Raw genomic sequence first — 22,594 nt, 5'->3', positions numbered from 1 at the left:
TTTTTTTATTTTATTTTATTTTGTTTTATTTCATTTTATCATCTTGTTTTATATTACATTATTTTTATTTATCTATATTTTCATCTTTTTTTATTGTATTTTATTTTATTCTATTTTATTTTATTTTATTTTAATTTTTTATTTTATTTTATTTTATTTCATCTTATTTCACTTTACTTATTGTTTTTTTTTTATTTTTTCTTATTTTATTTTATTTTACTATTTTCTTATTTCAGTTTTCAATATTTTTTTTATTTTATTTTACTTCAGTTTTATTTCATTTTGTGTTACATTTTTATTGTATTTTTTATTATTTTAGTTTATTTATAAAGTATGTCAATGAGTTTTTCGTTAAAAATGAAGCTCACTGTTTTTTATTAAATTTAATTCTTAAAATTTAAGGTCCATAAATAAAAATTTAAACATATTCCATTACTTTCAATCAGATAATTTTTTTTTATATATAATCTATTTATGATAATATCAGTACATCCCATACCTTATGACATAATTAATTTTTATATTCAATTACCATATCATACCATCGTATCCACTTCAAAGAACCTTTCATTAACGAAGCATAAAACCCATCCTAATAGATCTCACGTATATCACCACAAAGTGCATATGTATGTATATAAATGGAAGAGTACATGGTCAAAAAGTGCTCTATTCTTGTTAACACACTTACTTAGTGATATGGTATAAAAGAATATTTGACTCAACAACTAAAGCAAAAATTCAAGATTTTTGCATATTAAAAAAGGGGAAAAATTCAATTTATTTGCTATGCTAATGCACTAAAGTGCAGAGGGTAAAAGCATAGCTGCTAGCACAATATTGATGCGCTTTGGTGTGTATACAACATAGTTTATAACCACAACTGAGATCCCTCCAGGCTCTTGGCATGTCTGCCATATGCACTTAGTTATAGTCTCAACAAACAATATCGTCAAAGCATTTGGCAAGCACATTTTTGTGACACCACAGCGCAGAGGCACAAGAGTAATAAAAAACCTGATACAAGAAACAATCCACGAACTATGCGAACATACACATTAACAAACATTCTAGATACTAGATACCAGATATTATGGGTACTCATAAGTGTGTCTAGTTCTATCACAATTTTCCGATATTTATGTTGAGGTTAATCTTGTCATGTTAAGATAAAAATTCCACGCAGACACTGGAATGTGTGTGCACAAAGTCAAGTCATTTACATATGAATAAAAAGTGAGCATGGCATGTGAGCCTGTAAGCAGCACAATTTTACCAAAAGTCGTAACATATTTCTAGGCACTATAACTTGGCTTTGACTTTGTTTTACAGGAAAATTGAAAATTTGCATAAATAGAGTTGAAACACAAGTTTTTAGTGAGTAGTCGTTGTAGTGTGTTTGTCACATGTTGCAGTACTCGTATAAGCAGTAGACATTCTTACTAAAAGACACATTTCTCATTTTGCTTGAGTTTTTTTCTCTGAAATTTGCTTACAAGTACATTAAATCTTCTTCGCAAATCAAAAAAAATTCATCACTGACTTTTTTACATGTATTATATTAGCTTAAGTGTCACTCCTGTTTTGTTAATATATTCCTTTCGCATCCTGTAGTACCCTGTAATAAGTTATATGCAACTGAGGTTTGAGATTTTTGACATTTAAGTAAAAATGCTTTATTCACCTCATTTCAAAATACCCCTACTTTGACATGAAACTCAGCAAATTCGCAACTAAAAATTGTTGTGTAAGTTTACATTGTTGTCGGTTTGTTGTTGTTGTTGTTGTTGTCGTCAACGTTGCAACAAATAAACAAATTTGCATGTTGCACACAATTTAAGTTGTTAAGTAGTGCAAAACTGTTGACTTTAGTGTTGTAAAACATTTTTATGTAAATTTTAATTTTTCCCTTGTTCTGGCAAGTTTCAACAGAATTTTTCATGTCAAAATATTTTAATGAACAGTGCTGTAGAATTCAAATTAATATCGATTCTTAGATGAAGGAATATGATTTAAAATGAAGTATATTGGAATAAGAAGTGAAGATAGGCTTAAGTTATAATTGCAGCATTGAAGACAAAATTTGTTCATATTTTAACTTGCTAAGAATTGCAGTGTACTCTGATAAGGCTAATGTTATGAAAGTAATGTCAAAAACATAGAAATATAAAGACATGTAATTTGCCTCTGTTAAAAAAATCATGAATTCTGAAAAGGTACACGCAATGGGAAAAACATGTCTGTTCAAACGTATAAACAATCGAACTTATTATTTTATGTATGATCAATGCTATTTTGTTAGTGAAGTCAGCAATCAAACCAATAGCGAACATGTTGTATTTTGCTTGGACAAAATCATATAGAAAAAACTCTAATATCAGAGCAAATGCACACATAGCTTCTAGCTCATGCGTATGTAAGTTTCTTGGTAAATTTTTTCTACTCTTCTTTTTATTGCACACTTACTAAATATATATGTGCATGGGTAGGTGAGACAATATTTTTGAATGTGATGCTTGGATTTTGTTTGTGTGCTTTTTTTTCTTAAAATATATGACTGGCTTCGTGTGCATGAAATGCACAAGTCTTCCAAATTATTTAAAATTTGATTTTTGCTGAAATTTTATACTAGCTTCATACTAAAATATGATGTTTGCCTATGACATGATGCGAAAACACCGGAGTAGCGCAACCACAGTTGTTATTAGTGTAAATGCTCTTAATATATTTGGCTGTCCAGACTCGGCTATGCCATACAGTAACACTAGTTTCATGAAGAGTATTCATAAACACCATATTATACAATAATTGATTATGCTTTATATATTAAGTTTTTATTATTATATTCTTATATTAAATACAATAGAATTATTAACTAAATTTTATTACTTAAATTATATAGAATATAACTATAAATCTTAGATAACTAATTATACATTAACTTAAATTAACTAGAACTATTAACTATATTTAATTGCATATTACTTATAACTGTTTAAAATGAGTTTATTTATTTAGGGTGAATATTTTTGTTTCATTGCTAATTTTTCTAAACATTTATAAATAGTATATTTTTTATTAAAATTCAAATTTTTGCAATTGTTTTTAATATGCTGGTAAATTTTGCACTATATTAACAACTTTTTAGGTTTAAAAAACCCTCAGTACTGCCATTTAAATAGCATTGAAGATATCATAAAGTTATTAAAAATAAAAATTACTTATTAATTTGATATAACTTATTGAAAGTATTAATTAATATAATTAAGTTAATGTTTTTCACAGAAGTTCAAATATTTACAATTTCTTTAATTTATTGTTAAATTTTACACTATTTTTTTTAAGTACCCAGTTTGATTTAGCACTTTTATTGAAAAGTTTTTTAACAAAATTTCATTGTGGCACCCGTAAATCGGATCCTTAAATCAATTATTGTTATAAACTTTTTTATTTATTTTTTTTATAGTGTTTGCTAAGATTTCTTTAATACCATTTAAATGGTATTCTGTTTTGAAAAAGAAAGTAAAAGGTGATCACCTTTTACTAAAAAATCTTTCTGACGATCTCTATAAAATGTGCGTTTTACATTTTGAAATTTTTAAAAAAATATTTGAAAAGTATTATTATGTAAATGGCATTAAAAAAATTATAATAAATAGCATAAAAGAAGAAATGAAAAAAAATGTACAAAGCGAAAATTGGTTTGAGGAGCCGATGTGCGGTAGCCATCGCGAAAGTTTGTTGGACTTCTTAATAAAAGTTCTATTATATAAGAACTCAAAGTGGCTACTAAAAAGTAGCCAAGATAATGCAAAATTTAAAAATAAATTAAAAAAATTGTAAAAATGTATATTTATGTAAAAATATTAGTCTAATAATATTTATGAATGATTAGAAAAATTAACAATAAATAATATTATTCACCCTTATATAAATAATTTTATTTTAAATAGTTATAAGTAATATGTAATTAATAGTTAATAGTTCTAGTTAATTTTGTATAATTAGTTATCTAAGGTTTATAATTGTATTCTATATAATTTAAGTAATTAAATTTAGTTAATAATTCTATTATATTTGATATAAGAATATAATAATAAAAACTTAATATATAAAAATAATCAATTATTGTATAATATGGTTTTTATGAATATTACTGTATGGCATAGCCGAGTCTTGATAGCCAAACATATTAAGAGCATTTACACTAATAACAACTGTGGTTGCGCTACTCCGGTGTTTTCGCATCATGTCATAGGCAAACATCATATTTTAGTATGAAGCTAGTATAAAATTTCAGCAAAAATCAAATTTTAAATAATTTGGAAGACTTGTGCATTTCATGCACACGAAGCCAGTCATATATTTTAAGAAAAAAAAAGCACACAAACAAAATCCAAGCATCACATTCAAAAATATTGTCTCACCTACCCATGCACATATATATTTAGTAAGTGTGCAATAAAAAGAAGAGTAGAAAAAATTTACCAAGAAACTTACATACGCATGAGCTAGAAGCTATGTGTGCATTTGCTCTGATATTAGAGTTTTTTCTATATGATTTTGTCCAAGCAAAATACAACATGTTCGCTATTGGTTTGATTGCTGACTTCCCTAACAAAATAGCATTGATCATACATAAAATAATAAGTTCGATTGTTTATACGTTTGAACAGACATGTTTTTCCCATTGCGTGTACCTTTTCAGAATTCATGATTTTTTTAACAGAGGCAAATTACATGTCTTTATATTTCTATGTTTTTGGTAATGTTAAGATCAGTTTATGTTAAGCAATTTATGTTAAAAACGCAATCTTCAAAAAGTTATGTTAAGAAAAGAACACATTATAACGATATTTAAAGTTTTAAGAAATTATATATGAGCAAGAACAGCTTATTAATAAAATAATCAGTTAAAATCTGACTATTGTATTTGGTTGATTGTAATGTTTTGCTTTATGGCACACATTACTGTATATCTAAAAATATCTTGCTCTTCAACAAGAATACTATTTCTTGATATTAAGAATATTCTATTCTTGATATAATAAAACAGTTTTAAGGCTGATTTTTTGTTGTCGAATATGATGCGTCTTACGATAAAAAGAAACCTAGCAGGGTTCAAATACTTACGAAGAAACAACAACAAAAATTTGATTAATTTATTGAAATTTGGCGGACCATACAACACTGTCTCAAGTAATACCAAGTACTTTTTATCAGTGATAACGTTAGTGTAACGTCTTTAAAGTGAGCTATTAAGAATAATTATCTAATTGTGATAGTGTGTAGAAGGAATCTGTGTGCCGTAACGACTTAAAGAAAAACTAAAATTATTTTATTCAGAATGCAGCAGAAAGGTCATTAAAAATAAGTTTATTTTTGCAAACAAACTTTTAGTATTACAATGTGGACTTAAAACCTTGTAGATATTTTATTTTTAAAGAATTGTTAAGCATTTTAGTTTTAACAATAATATACTAAAGCCACGAAATTCAAATGATGGCAATAGCCGAGGTGTTAAGCTCTGCAGTACAATATTCTTTGTAGTGGAAAAAGAGTTTTTCTCGACAAAAGTAATAATTGTAGGTGTCATTCTAATTGACTCAATATGAAAATAACGCCAAAGAGTATACAACAAGAAAATTAACAACTATTTTGCTCAATAAATGTCAAGTTAAGTTTAAGAGCAACCAAATGCAATGCTACAAGAAACATGGAACAGTAGCGTGTAAGAAAGATGAACAGTTAAACTGATACCTAATATAGTATAATCACTTGATTTAAACAGAAATCTAGAGACATATATTACTATTTCAATCAGATGCGGAATAGGGCATTGTACTTCTGCAAGTACCGGAGAATTGGATCGAACCAGTTCTATTTATGGCGTCTAGGACTGGTACGACGCAGAACACTTCTTTTTTTTTGTAATAGATGTCTCACATTAAGAGAAGGAATACAAATCCGAATTGGACTAATAAATCTCGATAATATAGTTAAAAAAATAAGAGTAAGCCCAGAAAACTGGTAAATGTTAGAGTCATATGTGACTAAATTCTCAAAGTAAAGGCATTAGAGCTAGAAAGTAGATAAAGAAGTAAGGTTAATAAATAGGACAGATACCAAACAAAGACAGTAAAAAAGTGGAGATCTGGAAACAGTTTGTAAAACAAAAGAGCATGGCTTAAAATGCCAATATAAAAGAGACACTTTCAGAGGAAATGTTATAGTGGTTCTGGGGGGAGGAAGGGGTGGGTGGGTAATTAGTCTCACCGAATGTTAATGTTTGTGTACACTACATATTAATATTTTAGTGAAGTCAGGTACACCATTTCGACCGTGGTCAGTTTGACGGTGCGTGAAGCATTCCATATCCTTATGTTTTGTATCCTATATTCTATATAGATATTCTTTTTAAAATATTTTTATTTTTAAAACATTTATTTATTTTTTAATATTCTTCATAAAATTCTTTAACATTTCTCATTAACATAATTTTCTGTATACTGTAAAGTCAAGGTAAATCGACATGTCAAAAGCAGAATTGTAAACAACAGAAACTATTGTCAACACTTGAATTATTGAGTGTTAATATTAATTAATACACAATGTATGAATACACAAATACAAGCTTAACACAATCTAAATGCAGTCACACAAATGATAAGAAGATGTCGAAAAGCGAATGGTTAAGTGTAGTGATATTACTCACTACATTCGCACAAGCATTGTGGACTACAATGCAATTATTATGAGTCGGAAGCTGCTACTATGCGAGCATACATATTTCTTAAGTGAAAAAGATATAGTCTTGTGTGTATAGAACTGTCTGCACTAATCTTGCGTGTAATGAAGGTGGCATAACCAAAACCAATACTATCAATAAATGTTGTGTTACACACGCAACAACAACTACGTGGCTAAGTAGATATGGTAACAACAACAAATGGTTTGCTTCACACTAGCCATATGAATAACATGAAGAAGCAGCAATAATAAACAATTGTTATAATAAATGACATGTGCATTACTTACAAGCGACACTTTTATTGAATTGAATTGTGTGTACTAAGTTCTAAAGCAGTAGTAAAAAAAAGGATTGTATACAACTACCTTAAATGTGGGACGTATATTCCAATTATTCTCTTAACACTTAATATGGGTGCTATAATATACAAGCTAACTTCAGCAGATTTGTGACGACAACGGACTTACATTCACATACAAATATATCAATTTGTTTGTTAAGTACTGAACAATGCACTGACAGTGCATAATAGCACAAAATTAGTAAATAATTACAATAATTTGTAACCAACAAGTCTAACAGACAGGCACCAAAGAAAAGATAAAAAAGCAACAATCCATTCGATTGATTTCAAATAATTTATGTACAAATAAAGTGCACGTTTACATATGTATATGTAAGTGTTAAGTGATGTTAAGCTGTCTACTTCATCAGTTATTCTGTGCATGTATCTCTGTCAATGTGGCGGCAACATTTTACTACTGCAACTTGCTGTTGCTATACTCGTATTAGGCTCCTCGTATAGGAGGAGTGTGTGCTATTATTGCTGACACTGTGTAGAGAACATCAAGTATTCATTCAGATTGTTATTGTTTGAGTCTGTATGTGAGATATTTCTTCACCAATCCATTCATACAATTCTCGCAGGGAGCACAGAAGATTTCACACGTTCTGTCATTTTCAATTTAACCAAATCGCCGCCCAATTTGGTGGCAACAATGTACCATTGACTGGCGTAATTTCTGTGTTGTGTGCTTTTTAACGAATAGACTGGGTTAATCTTGCAAAAATGCTTATTTTTCCTTACAGGTCGCAACAGTGTAAGGTTCAAGCAGGTAGCAACCGGGTTGGATTAAGGGAGCTTAAGTCTATAATTGCAACTTATACAAGCGGAAAAGCGAGCATGAAGGCCTGTCATGTTGCCAATTTAGTAACGACCCACATTTCTTACACGATTGTACCATGGCATACACATGATACACAAGAAAGTGGCTTTATGTGTTACGTTGAATAGATAGACGTAGATGTGTTGATGTTGGTTGCGGTGTAATTATTGTGTTTACATGTAAATTCAGTGATGGCATCCATGACACAATCGGTAAAGTCTATTGTTGTAATTCTCCTATTCGGCATTGGCACTGGCGTTGGTATCAGCGTTGCATTTACTGATTTTATACATTGTTTGTTAATTATGCTTTTGTTATGCTAACAATTTTACTTTATTCTTTGTTTCTTTTTTTTTCTCTTTTTACTTTGTGATTTTGTTTGGGTTTACTTTGTGGGCTTTGTATTTTTGTATCTGTTCAATTGTCTGGAAAAGTGCAAACCACTTTGTATAATTGCCTTTGTACATATCTGTCAGGGTATGCGGCATGCGATGCGGTGTATCCTGCCTGTAATTTTCCATTCAGTTTTATTTTCCGTATCGTTGTGCAATCAGATTCTTTGCAAAACATTGGCCTAAGTGTTTTTGGGTTTTATAATAACATTTTTTCTCTTTGTGGCTTTGAGCAAATCCGATAATTTATAAACACTCTCAACTTGTGTTTGAATATACCCCCAGCGAATGGTTTTGTCATCAAAGTGTTGCTTACATAAATTAAGAGGGATTTATTTTGAATTGATTTTTATTGACTCAGGTAAGTAGTAACAGAATTCAGACTCTGACTAAGCATGTGCATGAACTGAGGATGGTATGGGATTATAATAAAGTAGTAGTTTAATAGTATATACATTTTAGAAAGTGAAACACTGTATATATAAAGGAGAAATTTGAAGAAAATATTTCAGGGTAATGAAAAAAATATATGTCATGTGGCATAGATTTCTGGAAAAGGTCACCATCCTTTGTTGATCGAACTTGGAATGTAGTGTACTGTGAAAGTAATGTTAAGATCAGTTTATGTTAAACAAGTTATATTCTGAGAGATATGATAAGAAAGTTATGTTTTGGAAATAATGCTTAGAAAGTTATATTAAGAAAGTTATATTAAGAAGATTATGATATTAAAGTTAAGTAAAAAAGTTATGTTAAGTTATGTTTGAAAAAACTTTATATAAACAGAACATTTCTTGAATAAAATCATCAATAAAGATCTGATTAATGTTTTGACTAATAGTAATATTTTGCTTCAAGGCAAAATTTGCTAAACATCTAAGAGTATCTTGATCTTTAGTAGGAATTCTAACACTTGATAATCTACTTACTAGTAGATTATCACTACTACTATAGAAATATAGTAGTAATAATAAAAGTGTTCTAAAAAAACTTCTATTACTTCGAAAAAATCAGCATTGAAAAAGTTTTAATATGTAATACTTCAGGTTCAGTGTTCTTGCTTAAATATAGTAAAGTAGTAAAAGAAGTGTGTTCTTAAGATAATCCATCACTTTTTAAAACACAACATAGAAAACATTTAATAGAATATGTCATATTTGAGGTTCAGTGTAACAGTTTAACTGAATAATATCATGTTTCCACTGCAGCTTACTCTACTAACGTTAATGAAATTAAGATTTGACCGTTTCAATTGGCATTAGATTATTTATGCATGTGAAATACCTTGTTTGTTTACATTTTACACATAAAGAATATGAAAAATATTTTAAATAATAATAATTTTCCTTGTGGGAAATTTATTTTTAAAGTTTGCATTTGGAATTTTTCACCATAAATCAATTGATTTATTAATAATGAGCTCATTTATAAGAAAACTCTTTCTCTTTCACAATATATGAAATCTTTAGTTAAATTATTGATCTGGGCTACATGTGGTTGGTTGGTTGGTTGGTTGCAGTGATAAGTCAGTAGGTAATTTTCCGCTGACCACAATTAGCTATTTTATACTGATAATTATTTTGTCAAATTTTAAAAAAAGTGTTTTCCTAAAAACCTACTTTTCTTGGAGGCCAGACCCGGACAGTGAATATTATCATCATTTTATGACAATATCCCAATTCCAGTAGGGACTAAAACGTGTCCTACTGTTATCCTCGGAAGTTATCAACAATCAATGTTTCATTTCAGTGGTGCGTCTCTAAAGCCATAAACAATTAACGTGTCACTAGAGTAATGACTCTCTGAAGCTACCAATAATTAACGTTCCGTTACAGTAATGACTCTATAAAGTTACCAACAATCAGGGTGTCACTACAGTAATATGTGTCTGAAGCTACCACCAATCAACGTTCCACTACAGTAAAGTCTCTCTGAAGATATTAATAATCAATGTATCCATACAGTAGTGTATCTCTAAAGTTATTAATAATCAACGTCGCAGTACAGTAATGTTTCTTTGAAGTTACAAACGATCAACGTTTCACTACAGTAATGTTCCTCTGAAGTTACCAACAATCAACGTTTCACTAGAGTAGTGACTCTCCAAGTTACCACTAATCAACGTTTCACTACACAAGTGTGTCCCTGAAGTTATCAACAATTAATGTTTCACTATAGTACTGTCTGTGATCATCTTAAAACGCTATCAAGGTAATGATATCTTTTAAATATATTAATCGAATTCATGGAATTGAACTATGATATATATACTGTAAATAAATATATATATATGTACTATATGTAATAAATATACTACAGTAGGATGTCTTTTAACTCAATTAGGTATTCGTTAAATATTATAACCTAATATATAAAATCTACTTTCGGCCAATTAATATATTATGTTTCGGAATTACTTTCTACGTAGTTGGTAGATAATGCATCAAAATAATTTTTTATACAATTTCTGTAAAGTATTTGATATTTTTAAATAAATTTTCTTATAACATTATCTATAAAAATTATATTTCATCAGTAGTAGTTGTATGAAATTGCTTTCCTAATAGTCGTATCTTACCATCAGTATTGCAAATGTGGTGAGTACTATGGGCTTACTTAAGTACCAAAAAACAAATCTGTTTTGGCTTCATGAGCACACACATATATTCTGGAATATAAGTAGAAAGCATTTAGTAGCTTATATAAAATTACACAATTCATCTTCGAAGAGTGGAGGAAAGCTTTAATTTACTCTAGCATCATTCACACATGGAAACTTAATAAAAACTGGGGCAAAAACTATACGATAACTACACTGCGAAAGGAAGGGAAAGCACAGAAAATTGCTTGAAGAGTCATAATGTTATATGACACCAGAGTTTAAATGTCTGTAATTAAAGTTAATTGAGTTGCATTATTAATGGCTGCTCTGTGTGTAAATATGCCAAAAATTTGGTAAGAGCACATAAATTTGCTAAAAGGAAGCACTAAGAAGCATATACGAGTTTAGTTCACCACAAATGGCAACATAAATTGGTTCACACCAATGATGAAAATTACATACTATATGTGTACATATATACCTCAAAAAAAAAAATTAGTAAAAACATAAAAGAAATTACTAACGCATATAAGAAAGGATTAAATATTTTATTTCATAAAACTTTTAAAATGAAAAAGTTGATCAAATGAGTATGAGCAACTTACCTTTCACTTGATTGGTTCCCTTCAAAAGAAAAAATTCTGTAAGTAAAAGAAAAAAAATTCTATAAGTAAAAGAAAAAAAATTGTTAAGTTCAAAATGAATTTTAAGTTGAGCATTAACATTTACTTAAGCTTATCAGTTATTTAGGCCAAAATAGTTTGAAACCCGTAAGCTTGAAATGAATGAAGCAGAAAGTATTAAGTAACAAATGTCGAGCATTTGATGGCAGCATTTCAAGCTAAATATTTATGAAGGCATAACTTTTAAGTTTCTAGTTTGGAAATTGAAAGATGTTAAGAAAAAAATGAGAAAATTTATACAAAAATGAAATACGAGTATCAAAAAGTTTTTTGAACACTTCACACCACTAATAAGGAAAGTATACGCACCATACAACCCAAAAGGTTTCAATGATAAACACAAACTATGAAAGTATCTTTGCTTCTCAGATACTTTCAACAATGCGCCTCCTTAGCTTAAAACTTCAGCTTATTTTCTTCTCTTTCGGAAAACTTGGAAAACGTCTTGCAAAGTTTTCCTTTTTTGGAAAGCGAATAGAATATTTTTAAAGTTTTTGAATGCATTTGGGCCAACAAAATAAGGCAATTGACATAGAAATTTTATACAAAAGATTTATCGTGTAGAAATTTCGTATTCATTTTGCATGAAGTTTTTTCACTTTAGGATTTCTTCTTGTGGAAATGTTTTTGTTTAGAGTTCATGTGCTTCTTAATGCAAAATGCTTCATTAATTTTTGTATCTGGTATCTGCTCACATGGTTTAAAACTTTAACAAGATTTTACTGAAAATTTGAAATGATCATGATTGTTAATCATGATGTGTAGAAAGTATCTTAAAGTTAAACTATCTAATTAAATAGTAGATTTATAACAAAAAATTTTTATTATTTTTTAATTAATTGAATTTTTGATTGACTAGCTGTTTCGATTATTAACAACTACCCATCGTTACATGTTAGTATTGGTTTTATAAACTAAACTAACATTATTAATAAATAAATAAAAATATATAAAAAATTGGTTATAAGTCCTGATTCAATTGAAGATAATAAAATTCCATTATTATTAAATAAGAATCTCAATATTATTCGCATTCGCACGCATGCTTTTCTAGTATACACAAAACTATACTGTTCATATAATTCTCATTTAGTACAAATATAATTTCCAGCAAATACACACAGTTAAGTGTGAAGTTATCCAAAATATTTTTAATACAAAGATTACACTTTTTCGAGTTTTAGATGCATCTTTTTCGGAATTTACTATTTAATAAGTTCCGTGAAAGATGAATCCGCTATTTATTGAATAGTAAATTGCAAATATATATATGGCCCAATGTTCCCCGGGTAACGTAGTGAAGTGAATAAATTGCAAATATTTCGAATTTTTACTGGCTTTTAATTAATATAATTTTTGGCTACCCAAACAACTGTTAATTTTGACAAAAATCCTTTAGTGATCTCGATGGTCAAATTGCGACAAAAGAGTTTCTATTTATTTTTAAATAGTTGAATTTTTGAGTGACGAACAGCTGTTTTGAGTATTGACAAAAATTCATCATTAAAATAATTTTTTGAAACTGCAAGTATCAAAGGTTGAATTTGAGCTTCAAATTTAGAAGTATCAACCATTGATACTTGTAGTCTCCAAAAACAAAAAAAAATTACTTAGGAATACTTAAATATAAGATATAATTCTAAGACCCTTTACTCCTTTGATTGATGGTATTTGGTACTTAATAGCTGCAGATACATCGAAACAGTTTTTTGGTCAGCCAAAAATTTTATTAATTAAAAGTAAATAAAAAATTTTATTGTTGCAATTAATACTGTTTGTAAGCTCTTTCTATTGTATATAACAGTTTTTGTTTTTAGTACATCAAATTTATTGTTCTTTATTTTAGTTATAATTTATTAAAAAAGATTTTTTTTTGTTCTTACAACAAGAGAAAAATATTTGGCCAAATAAATATATTTCTCTATTTCTGACCTCAAGCAATAATGATTCAAGATATTAGATTTAATCATTTTTACACACATAGTCTATATTAATAAAAAAGATAAATGCTTAAAAAACAGTAAACCATAATTAACGTTAATTAAAGTAATTAAAAATTAATTAATGCCAAAGTACAAACTTTTTGTAACGACGAATATAAAATGTCCTTAATTAAAACTCCAATTAAGGTTGCATTTTTTTTATTTTTTGTAATTTTTTCTTATCCTCTCAGTTTGTTAATCGTTAGTCGCCTTAATTTATGATTGCTTTGGCTTGCAGTTGCACTTTCTGGCATTAATATATCCTGCGGCTGTTGCTAATGATACGATCCGGTACCAGCTGCACTGCTGACTACTGTCAACAACTGCAGCAGTTGCTGTTTGTTGTTGCGCAATTCTTTATTGTTGTTATTTATCTTTTGGTTAAATAACTGCAATTGTATTTAATTTAAAATGCGAAACGTGCTTTAATTGCATTTTTTCAATGCATTTGTCTTCATTTCCTGGCCTTTTTAATGTGTTTAATTTTAATTGTCAATGTGTCGGTTAAACCAAACCGTAAAATATGCACATTCACAGATTTTTATGTATGGACATTTGCGAATTTGCATATTTTTATGTGAAATGCGTTTGTGCCTTTGCATAATTGTTGTCCTGCTTGGCTTTCGCATTATATATATGGCAGTGTTGCCTATTTGCTGCGAAGGATATTATCAAATATGTGCTTACACATTACACATTACACAGAATCAAGTCTACAAGGTAAACACTCATTGGCTACTGATATGTTTGAGCATGATTGGCATGTATTACAGAATTTTCGTCAATGCATTTATATTTATTTCGTCCTTGCATTGTTCGGAAGTACTGTCCTTGCATTGCACGGCAAGTACCGTCAAGTAGCTTAAGGTAATTTCGGTTGCCACAGGACAATTAAAATTACCAATTGTAACTCGGAAATATATAAAAGAAGTGTAAACATCATATAAAATTTAATTTGTTGATTTTTGGAATCCGATAGTTTTTACTTATTTATTATTTTTATTTGCGAAAGTAAGTTTCTTACACAAAAATTATTGTAATTTAAATGTCAAAGTGATAGCGCTGGACAATCAAGCAGTTATCAAAAGCAAAAGTTATCAATAGCTAACAGTAAGGAAGCTCATGGAATGTGCTTATGGAAATGAGGTAACAGTCATGTGGGTTAAAGGCCACATCGGTATTGAGCAAAACGAGAAGGCAGATGAACTTGCAAAGCAAGGATCAAGCCATAATTTCTGTGATCCAGAGCCCAGAATACCTTTGGGTTACAACATGACGACAGCCAATGTCTATAAATGGATAACCTCACTTAATCTTAATAGATGGATAGAGTTAAGCACTTGTAGACAGACCAAACTCATGTTACCGATAAAAGTGTTTAGCTATTCGCGAAGAACCCTAAGCTGGCTGACTTCACTAATTACTGGACATGGCAACTTCAATTATCACCTCAAAAAATAACTCTTGCTGAAGAAGACACTTGCAGACTATGCTTAGAAAAAAAGAAGACTGCGGTGCATATATTGTGCCAATGTCCAGCACTGGCAAGTGGGAGGAAGACTGTCTTGGGACACCATTGGGTTGGTGATGACTTGGCAGGAAACCTCAAGCTAAATGAGCTGCTTGCATTAAGAACAGATGTAGTTATGCGAACGGAAGCCATTCCAGCTTTAATTCAATAACGACATCCGAAAATCGAAAGACGAAAAAGGGCTCAAGTCGTTTCGTGGTCAACTTGGACTAGTCCTTCACTTCAGTGGAGCCACTTGTTGGACAGTGCGCTGTTCCAACGTCCCATCATATATATATATAAATGTCAAAGAGCTAGCGGAATGGAAGTGAAAAATGAGTTTTCAGTAGTAAAAATAACATTTCAATTTTCAATAAGATCCTCATCAATTTTAATATAATTATTCTAAAAACTTTTGAAATCATGAAACTATTGGCGTACATAGAATTGTGGCAAAGAAGGGAGGATAAGCAAAGGAGGGAGAGATAGTTATTTTTAATTATATGTTTAATATTTAAAAAATAGTAATGTCTATAGAAAATTTTTCTCCGACAGTTAATACCTCTAAATACACCACAGTATAGAGTTCATTCTTGTCCATATAAAACATTTCTCTACGGCCGTTATTATCTTTGAATTCACCACTGTATAGGATCCATCTTTGAAGTAATTTTTTATAATGTATATAAAACACTTCCCTACTTCACTGTATGAAGCCAATCTTTGTACAAATTTTTAAAGTAGCTATTACTTCTGGATATACCACAGTTTGAAACCTATCATTGTAGTGGTTTTCAGGAATGTCTATAAAATACTTCTCTAAAGTAGTTATTGTTCCACTATATGGAATCCATCGTTATAATGTTTTTTCGTATTCTCAATAAGATACTCCATTACAGTAGCTGTTACCTCTGGATACACAACTGCATAAAACCGATATTTATTCTAATTTTCCATAATTTCTATAAAATACTGCTCCACAGCAGCTTTTTTCTGTAGATATACCACTGTATTGGTGTAGTCCATATTTATAGTAATTTTCCTTAATGTCTACTCCTTTAACACAGCTATTATCCCTTCATTTATTAAAATTTTCCATATATTTAGGTGTGGAATTTTTTTGAGGTAAGAGGAATTTTTTCGTGGTGTGTGGGAACTAGACGTGAAACGAACTAAAATCTATCATACAAGTCGGTTTGTTGTAACAATTTGCTTTGAAATGAACTGCTTTAGCAATACTTTTTTTTTGAGCTACATGAGCATCTGTCTGTGCGAATTGTCTTGACGGATAATGATAGGTTTCTTCACTGTACCGAATCAGTTTTACCCATTTTAGTATCCAATTAGTCTTAGTGGTGTTTAGTAATCAGCAACACTTATGGAGTTATTAGTTTGAAAATAATTAAGTAACAAAATTTCATTAGCATCGTAAAGAATTGACGATAATAACTTTTTACCGATTTTCGAACTTGTAATCGTTTTGAAATCGAAAGTGGGGTTCATACCATTCCTTACCATCTTGTTTTGATTTAATATCATGATACACAAAATCTATTTTTTTTAGTCTTAATTGTAAGATGTTGAAGATATTGCTGACGTAATGGAAATTTGGTTCTATTGTCAGCCGATGTGGTACCCAAAGCTTACTTTTTATAACCATGTAAATAAAATATTACTTATTGTTTCAAAGTAATATTTATACATTTAAATGTTTAGACATTAGACTAAAGATCGCAGTGCATGCACACCCTATCCATAATAACAAAGACTAAAGATCGCAGTGCATGCACACCCTATCCATAATAACAATATTCATTTTACTAAATCTGTCACTTATGATCGACGATCTTCCGTCGATCTTCCGTCATGCTTTTGTAACCGTTTATGACATTAGTACTATTTTAAGATGACCTTAACGAGGATCCTTTTCAATTCAATAACAAAGGACTTTGTTACAAACCCTTTTTCCTTCTTACATAATTATAGTTTGCTCATATTAAACAGGAAAGATGATCTTAATGAGGATCCTTTTTATTTTCACGGACGGGAGGGGGTGTGAAGAATCTCACACAAAACAGTCCACTTGTGAACGATTTTTTTTAAAGAAATAAATCCATCTGTCTCACCTATCAATGTTATAAGTATGAAGACGCGTAGCTTATAAGCTCGTTTTACAAGAAATTAAATTATAGATTGGAATAAAAATTTTGTTGTCATCCTAATTATATGGTAAGGATTTAACTTATCGGTTTCATGACTGAAACCTAATGAAACATCCTAATTTTAAATTTTTCGCATGAAAATTAAATGTTTACTATAAACAATTTACTGAGACGTTGATCCAAAATGATTGATAAACAAAGAATAAATTGACGGATCAAAGTGATTAAGCTAAGATCTTGATTCTTATTAAAGATGTGTGGTAATCTAAAATTGTTGGAAAACAAAGAATAAATTAAAAGATCGGAATAAAATTTATTCCATGTTCTTATGAAACATGAACTACGAATATTAAAGTAGATTGTTAGTTTAAGTTGAAACTAATGAATAAATGGCTCTTTGCAGTTTGCTTAAGTAACTTTGTGTGTATAATTCATGAATTTAATTAAATGATTTATAAAAATTCTTATAATTTAAAATCAAAAATTTTTTTTTGCTCAAAATTGTTGATAAAATCAATATCCACTATAATTTTCTTAACTCCAGTTTACTTAAAACATCATTGAAACACTGTAATTAGTGCTTTTTCCTGTACTTGGTTAATGTGGATATGTATACCATCACTTATCCTTAAACCTACATTAAGGTACAGTACATTTTCCAACAACTACATGAAATTTGTAGAGTGGTAGTACATTGTGCACATATTCGCTTACATGCAAGTTTTGACATAAAGCTCACTAATATCAAAGGATCTGATTTTATCCTAATTGGATGTTAAAATTCAATAACAAAGGACTTTGTTACGAAACCTTTTTCCTTCTTACATAATTATAGTTTGCTCATATTAAGCAGGAAAATGTGTTCATTATGTGTTATAAATTTGTCTTCAAGCAGTGCAAATTTAATGATGTTTTACTCAGCAAACTTTGCGTAATTTATTTCATTAATTTCAAAACTTTTCAGGATTTTAGTATGAAAAGTCTATGAAAGTTTCTTAAAATTGACTAAGCAATTGAGTTCATAGATAAGTTTTGCCATTGTTCTTCTAAGATGTGTTTGTGTAAATTTAAGTTATATGAATATTAAAATGATATTTAAATTATTTATTAACAAAATTGAGTTTGGTAGGTGACATATTTGGCATAAAACTGTATTTATGTGTTATCACCTAAAAAGTTTTTTTATTACTTTCTGTGGTATAAATTTTCATAATATAAAATGTAGGTTTTCTTTCAAAAATACATAAACTTTTAAAAATTATTGTCAATCTGTCAACATAAATTACAAATGTGCACAATTGTCCTGTAAAGGATATGCATATGCTTCTATAAAATCGAAGTAAATTTGAGAATAAATATAAATTGTTCAGCATAACTAGTGTTAGATGTGCGGTACGATGTAGGTTGAAAATATACTCTTACAGATGGACCAATATAAAGGACCAATAATAATTTAAGGAACCCTACATCTAAAATAACGGCAAGCAATTCTCCATCTCAGTCCTTTACAACAATGACAAGATCACTCGCATTGACGAGTACTTTTTGACAGTCGCTCGTAGGTACCTCACCCGGCTCCACGACCTCCCTCCTGACGTCTGTATTCCTATAACTCTTCCTTAAGATCTTATTCTAGCCTTACGCTTCAAACCTCCCCAATACCTGTCCCACTACCTCAATGAGTGGGACCGTAACCTCCACACCATTCCTCTATATAACCACGGCTTTCGTGACTCCAGTCACAAAGTTTACCGCTAACCTCACCCCCGCTTATCTGCTCTAACCCCACCCCTTCTTCATAACCCAATTTCCTTAATATACGCCCTTGCTTTCTGGCTTAGATAAATCTAGCTCGTTAGGTACTAAGTCTATTTTTTCTCCTCTCTCCCCTGATTACTAGAATGAAGTTTCCACAATGCTGTGGAAATCTTCGCCATTCATTCCTAAGAGGTGGTTTAGTGGGTTCCAGTCTCACACGGTGACTTTCGATGCTTCCACTTACTGTCAAAAAAAAAAAAATAAATAAATAAATAATGCCAAAAACAATCGCAACAAATAGTTGTCATCGACATTGTCATTCACATTGTCGGTTGAATTTCGATATTCACGTAATAATTCCAAATCACCACATAGAAGAATTTCATCAGCACCAATCACACCGACGAAGATTGGAGCAAGTGCAATTTCTACATCCAGAACTTCATTACTTATTAAGTATAATAGACCTTCATCACAATAAAGAACACCATCTCTACCACCAGTAGTAATTACTAGATCCAGAACTTTATCACCAGTAAAAATACCAATGCAAACAAAAATTTTTGGATCGCTAGGGAAAACTACAAAAACATCCTCCAAATCACCAATAAAAACGGCAATTGATAATTCTATAGTTACATTAACTAAAACTGCTAAAAGTTATATTTCATAGTAAGAAGTACATCTTATATCTGAACTACATCTTATAGCTTTAAATAATTAAAGAATAATTTCATGTTAGGTTAGGTGACACTGACGATTCTAAGCATCCACTACAATCTATTAATCCATTCTGTTACCATATAAAAAATACAGTGGCTTAAATACCAGCTGGAGTTTTTGGTAAAGGTTAAAATTATTTTTAAATAGAAACTAGTAGATACCTCTCTACTGGTTTCTACTTCACTTCAAATCCTTAGATTAATATTATTATGAATGAAAGTGGACAGCGTAGTTGCAATGGTTTATAAAAGCTTATATCCTTGAAGTCATTGGTAGTGTGGTGGCACCAAAAGAGTGATATGCTTTTTTCTGCCGCTTTAATAAATCTTCTTTTGAGCCACCTTGATATGATTATCTCTGTCAAATAGTAATGCAAGCTAAAATTTTAAACGGATTTGTCCTATATGGTTAGAGGAGTATTGTTGATGTTGATTCGGAAAAATTTTGTTTTTTAATACTAAATCTTAATCCAATTTTATTAGATAGATAACCTAATATTGTAACCGTTTCTGCTACATCTGTGTGAGAATGTAACTGCTTTTCGCATAATCTTTGTAAACTAAAAAAAAAATCAGATCACAGCAATATTCCTTCATGTAACGATAATCAAGGTAATAAAAGATGAAGCCTCCACATGATTCTAATAATTGTTAAATGAGCTTACATTAATTTTAAACAATTTGTAGGCTAAATTTGTTGCTATAATATAAGGACCTATAAAAAATAATATTTTTGGTATATATAAAAGACCTTAATTGGTTTTTCCACAAGATGAATACCATGAAATGCTACAAAACGTATGATTTGTATGACTCTGAAATCGCTTCAGGAAAAGGAGTATATAGTATATACCATGAGTCTATGGAACGATACTTGAAAGAATTTTAATTAATATAAATAATTGTGTAGAGATACTGTAGAGTTGAACTAAAGGAATGATATGTTTAAATATATGCTATAATTGCTTCTCAGTAAAATTGAAAAAATTAATTCAAATTGGTATAAACATTCATAAAAAAGAAAAGCTTTTTTCCAGCTATTATAATAAGTCGCCCTGGTAAAGACGTAGTCTTTACCGTAAAACTTAATAAACTTAAATTCAGGTAAGAGACGAATATAATATGATAATCCGTTTCTCATGTTAATTAAAAATGTATTTAAATTATATCAAGGGTTAGTAATTTCATACTAATATCCATATAAAAATATTGAAAATTATAATAAAAACTTAAACTGTATTGAAGGTTAGAAGTCTAAAACTATTCCAAGAATACTCATTGCAAAAATGTTTAAAATAGTTGTAGTTTTCAACAAATCAAAGAAAATGTAACTTAATGAGAATTAAAAATAGTTTCGTTTATATTTAAACGAAAATTACAAATAAATTTTGTTATAATACTTATTCCTGCTGTAACACACGTAAGTTCTAATTAAAATTATTCGTATAATTAATATTAAAATTTCATTGCAACTATTTTAAAAAATATATTTCTTTAAATTAACAAGGAAAGTCTAACTGAATGAGAATTAAAATTACTTTCAATTTTTTTATCACTATGCAAGTGATGTTACTAATATGCTATTGAGCTGCTAAGTGCTTAGAGTTACCGAGGCCATTCTTCTTGTATGAACTTGAATCAATAAAGTTTCAGGTGCAATGATGGATTACAACAGATCACACAATATCTATATGATATTTTTTCTTAAATTGGTGTTATAGATACTTTATAATTATATGAGAATTCTTTATAATTTCGCTACAACAACAAGTTCTGTAGATAAAAGGATTTTTAGTGTATAGAAATTTATTTATATATATTAATTACTTTAATTACTTATACAATTTATATAATATTTATAAATATTATTGTTATAAATATTATTGAGATATCTCTGTTATATATTGTGAACCATTATTACGAGTCATTATTTTAATACAACGGTTATTACTATTTAATTAAATTAAAGACAATTTTAATTCTTGTATTTATAAGAAGAATAAATACGAATTACTATAATAATTATAATTTTCTGTATATTTTTTATCTGTAAAAACCTGGACCTAAAGGATTCCATATAACGCATTTGCTAATATTCTTCTTTTGAAGTTGCATTTGTAATTTGTTCAGAGTGAATATATGGTACGAGTAGAATACCACAACTTGAGCTAATTAACTTAAGTGCTTGGAGATACATTATATTTATTGGATAGAATATGCATTCTAAATGAGGTAATTTATCAGACAAACATGGTTAATTTTTAGTCTCAAGCGCGTTTGGCTGTTAAAGCATTAAAATTTGTTAATTAAGCAGTTTGCACTCCAGCGAAGAGGACAGGATGCATTTTATGCAAAAATATTCTAACTCAAAATGTAGCGTCTGCAAAATTAAAATCAACATATATATATAAATTTATAACAAAACTAATAAATGATGTTGCTATAGAGCAAATGCAATACTTTTCTTTTGATTGCATATAATTTCCATTTGAAGGCAATAAAAGTCAACAAACTGTCACCCATTCGTGATTTATGAAAACTAAATTTAGCAAACGGAAGAGATAAAGTGCAGTGCAGTGTAGGTGCACTAATATCCTTATGAATATTATGCAGCAGAGCATCCTTTAGTGCCATTTGGCCATTATGTTGCTGTTAAAGGATGCAAAGTAGGCGTTATTAGCAACAACTGCTTTAATATTTGATGTCGAAATGATGAAGGCGCACATATTGTGTTGCTTGCCAATGCTCGTGGCAAAGCCATGGGCTCCATGGCATACTCTTGAATGCACATGCAAGTTATTAAATAAAAAAAAAACGAAGCTGTTGGCTACGCTCGTTTGTTGAATTATAATTGTGCAAGTGTTGC

General features: G+C 29.5%; 1 protein-coding gene across 1 annotated transcript in view; it reads right to left on the bottom strand.

The window, feature by feature from the left end:
- The window catches only part of LOC119678407 (neuropeptides capa receptor-like), a 56,302-nt gene extending 33,940 nt beyond the window's left edge, over positions 1–22,362 (bottom strand). Inside the window, exons 1-2 of the mRNA XM_038090220.1 lie at positions 22,242–22,362; positions 19,331–19,659 (exon numbers count right to left, since the gene is read on the bottom strand). Coding sequence (XP_037946148.1) covers positions 19,331–19,659; positions 22,242–22,362 — 450 coding nt within the window. The remainder of the gene's footprint in view (positions 1–19,330; positions 19,660–22,241) is intronic.
- Positions 22,363–22,594: the final 232 nt, after the last annotated feature.

The sequence above is a fragment of the Teleopsis dalmanni genome, chromosome 1 (genome assembly GCF_002237135.1).
Source record: "Teleopsis dalmanni isolate 2A chromosome 1, ASM223713v2, whole genome shotgun sequence".
Lineage (NCBI taxonomy): Eukaryota > Metazoa > Arthropoda > Insecta > Diptera > Diopsidae > Teleopsis > Teleopsis dalmanni.
The sequence above is the reverse complement of the archived record's forward strand: the minus strand, read 5'-3'. Positions and strand labels throughout refer to the sequence as shown.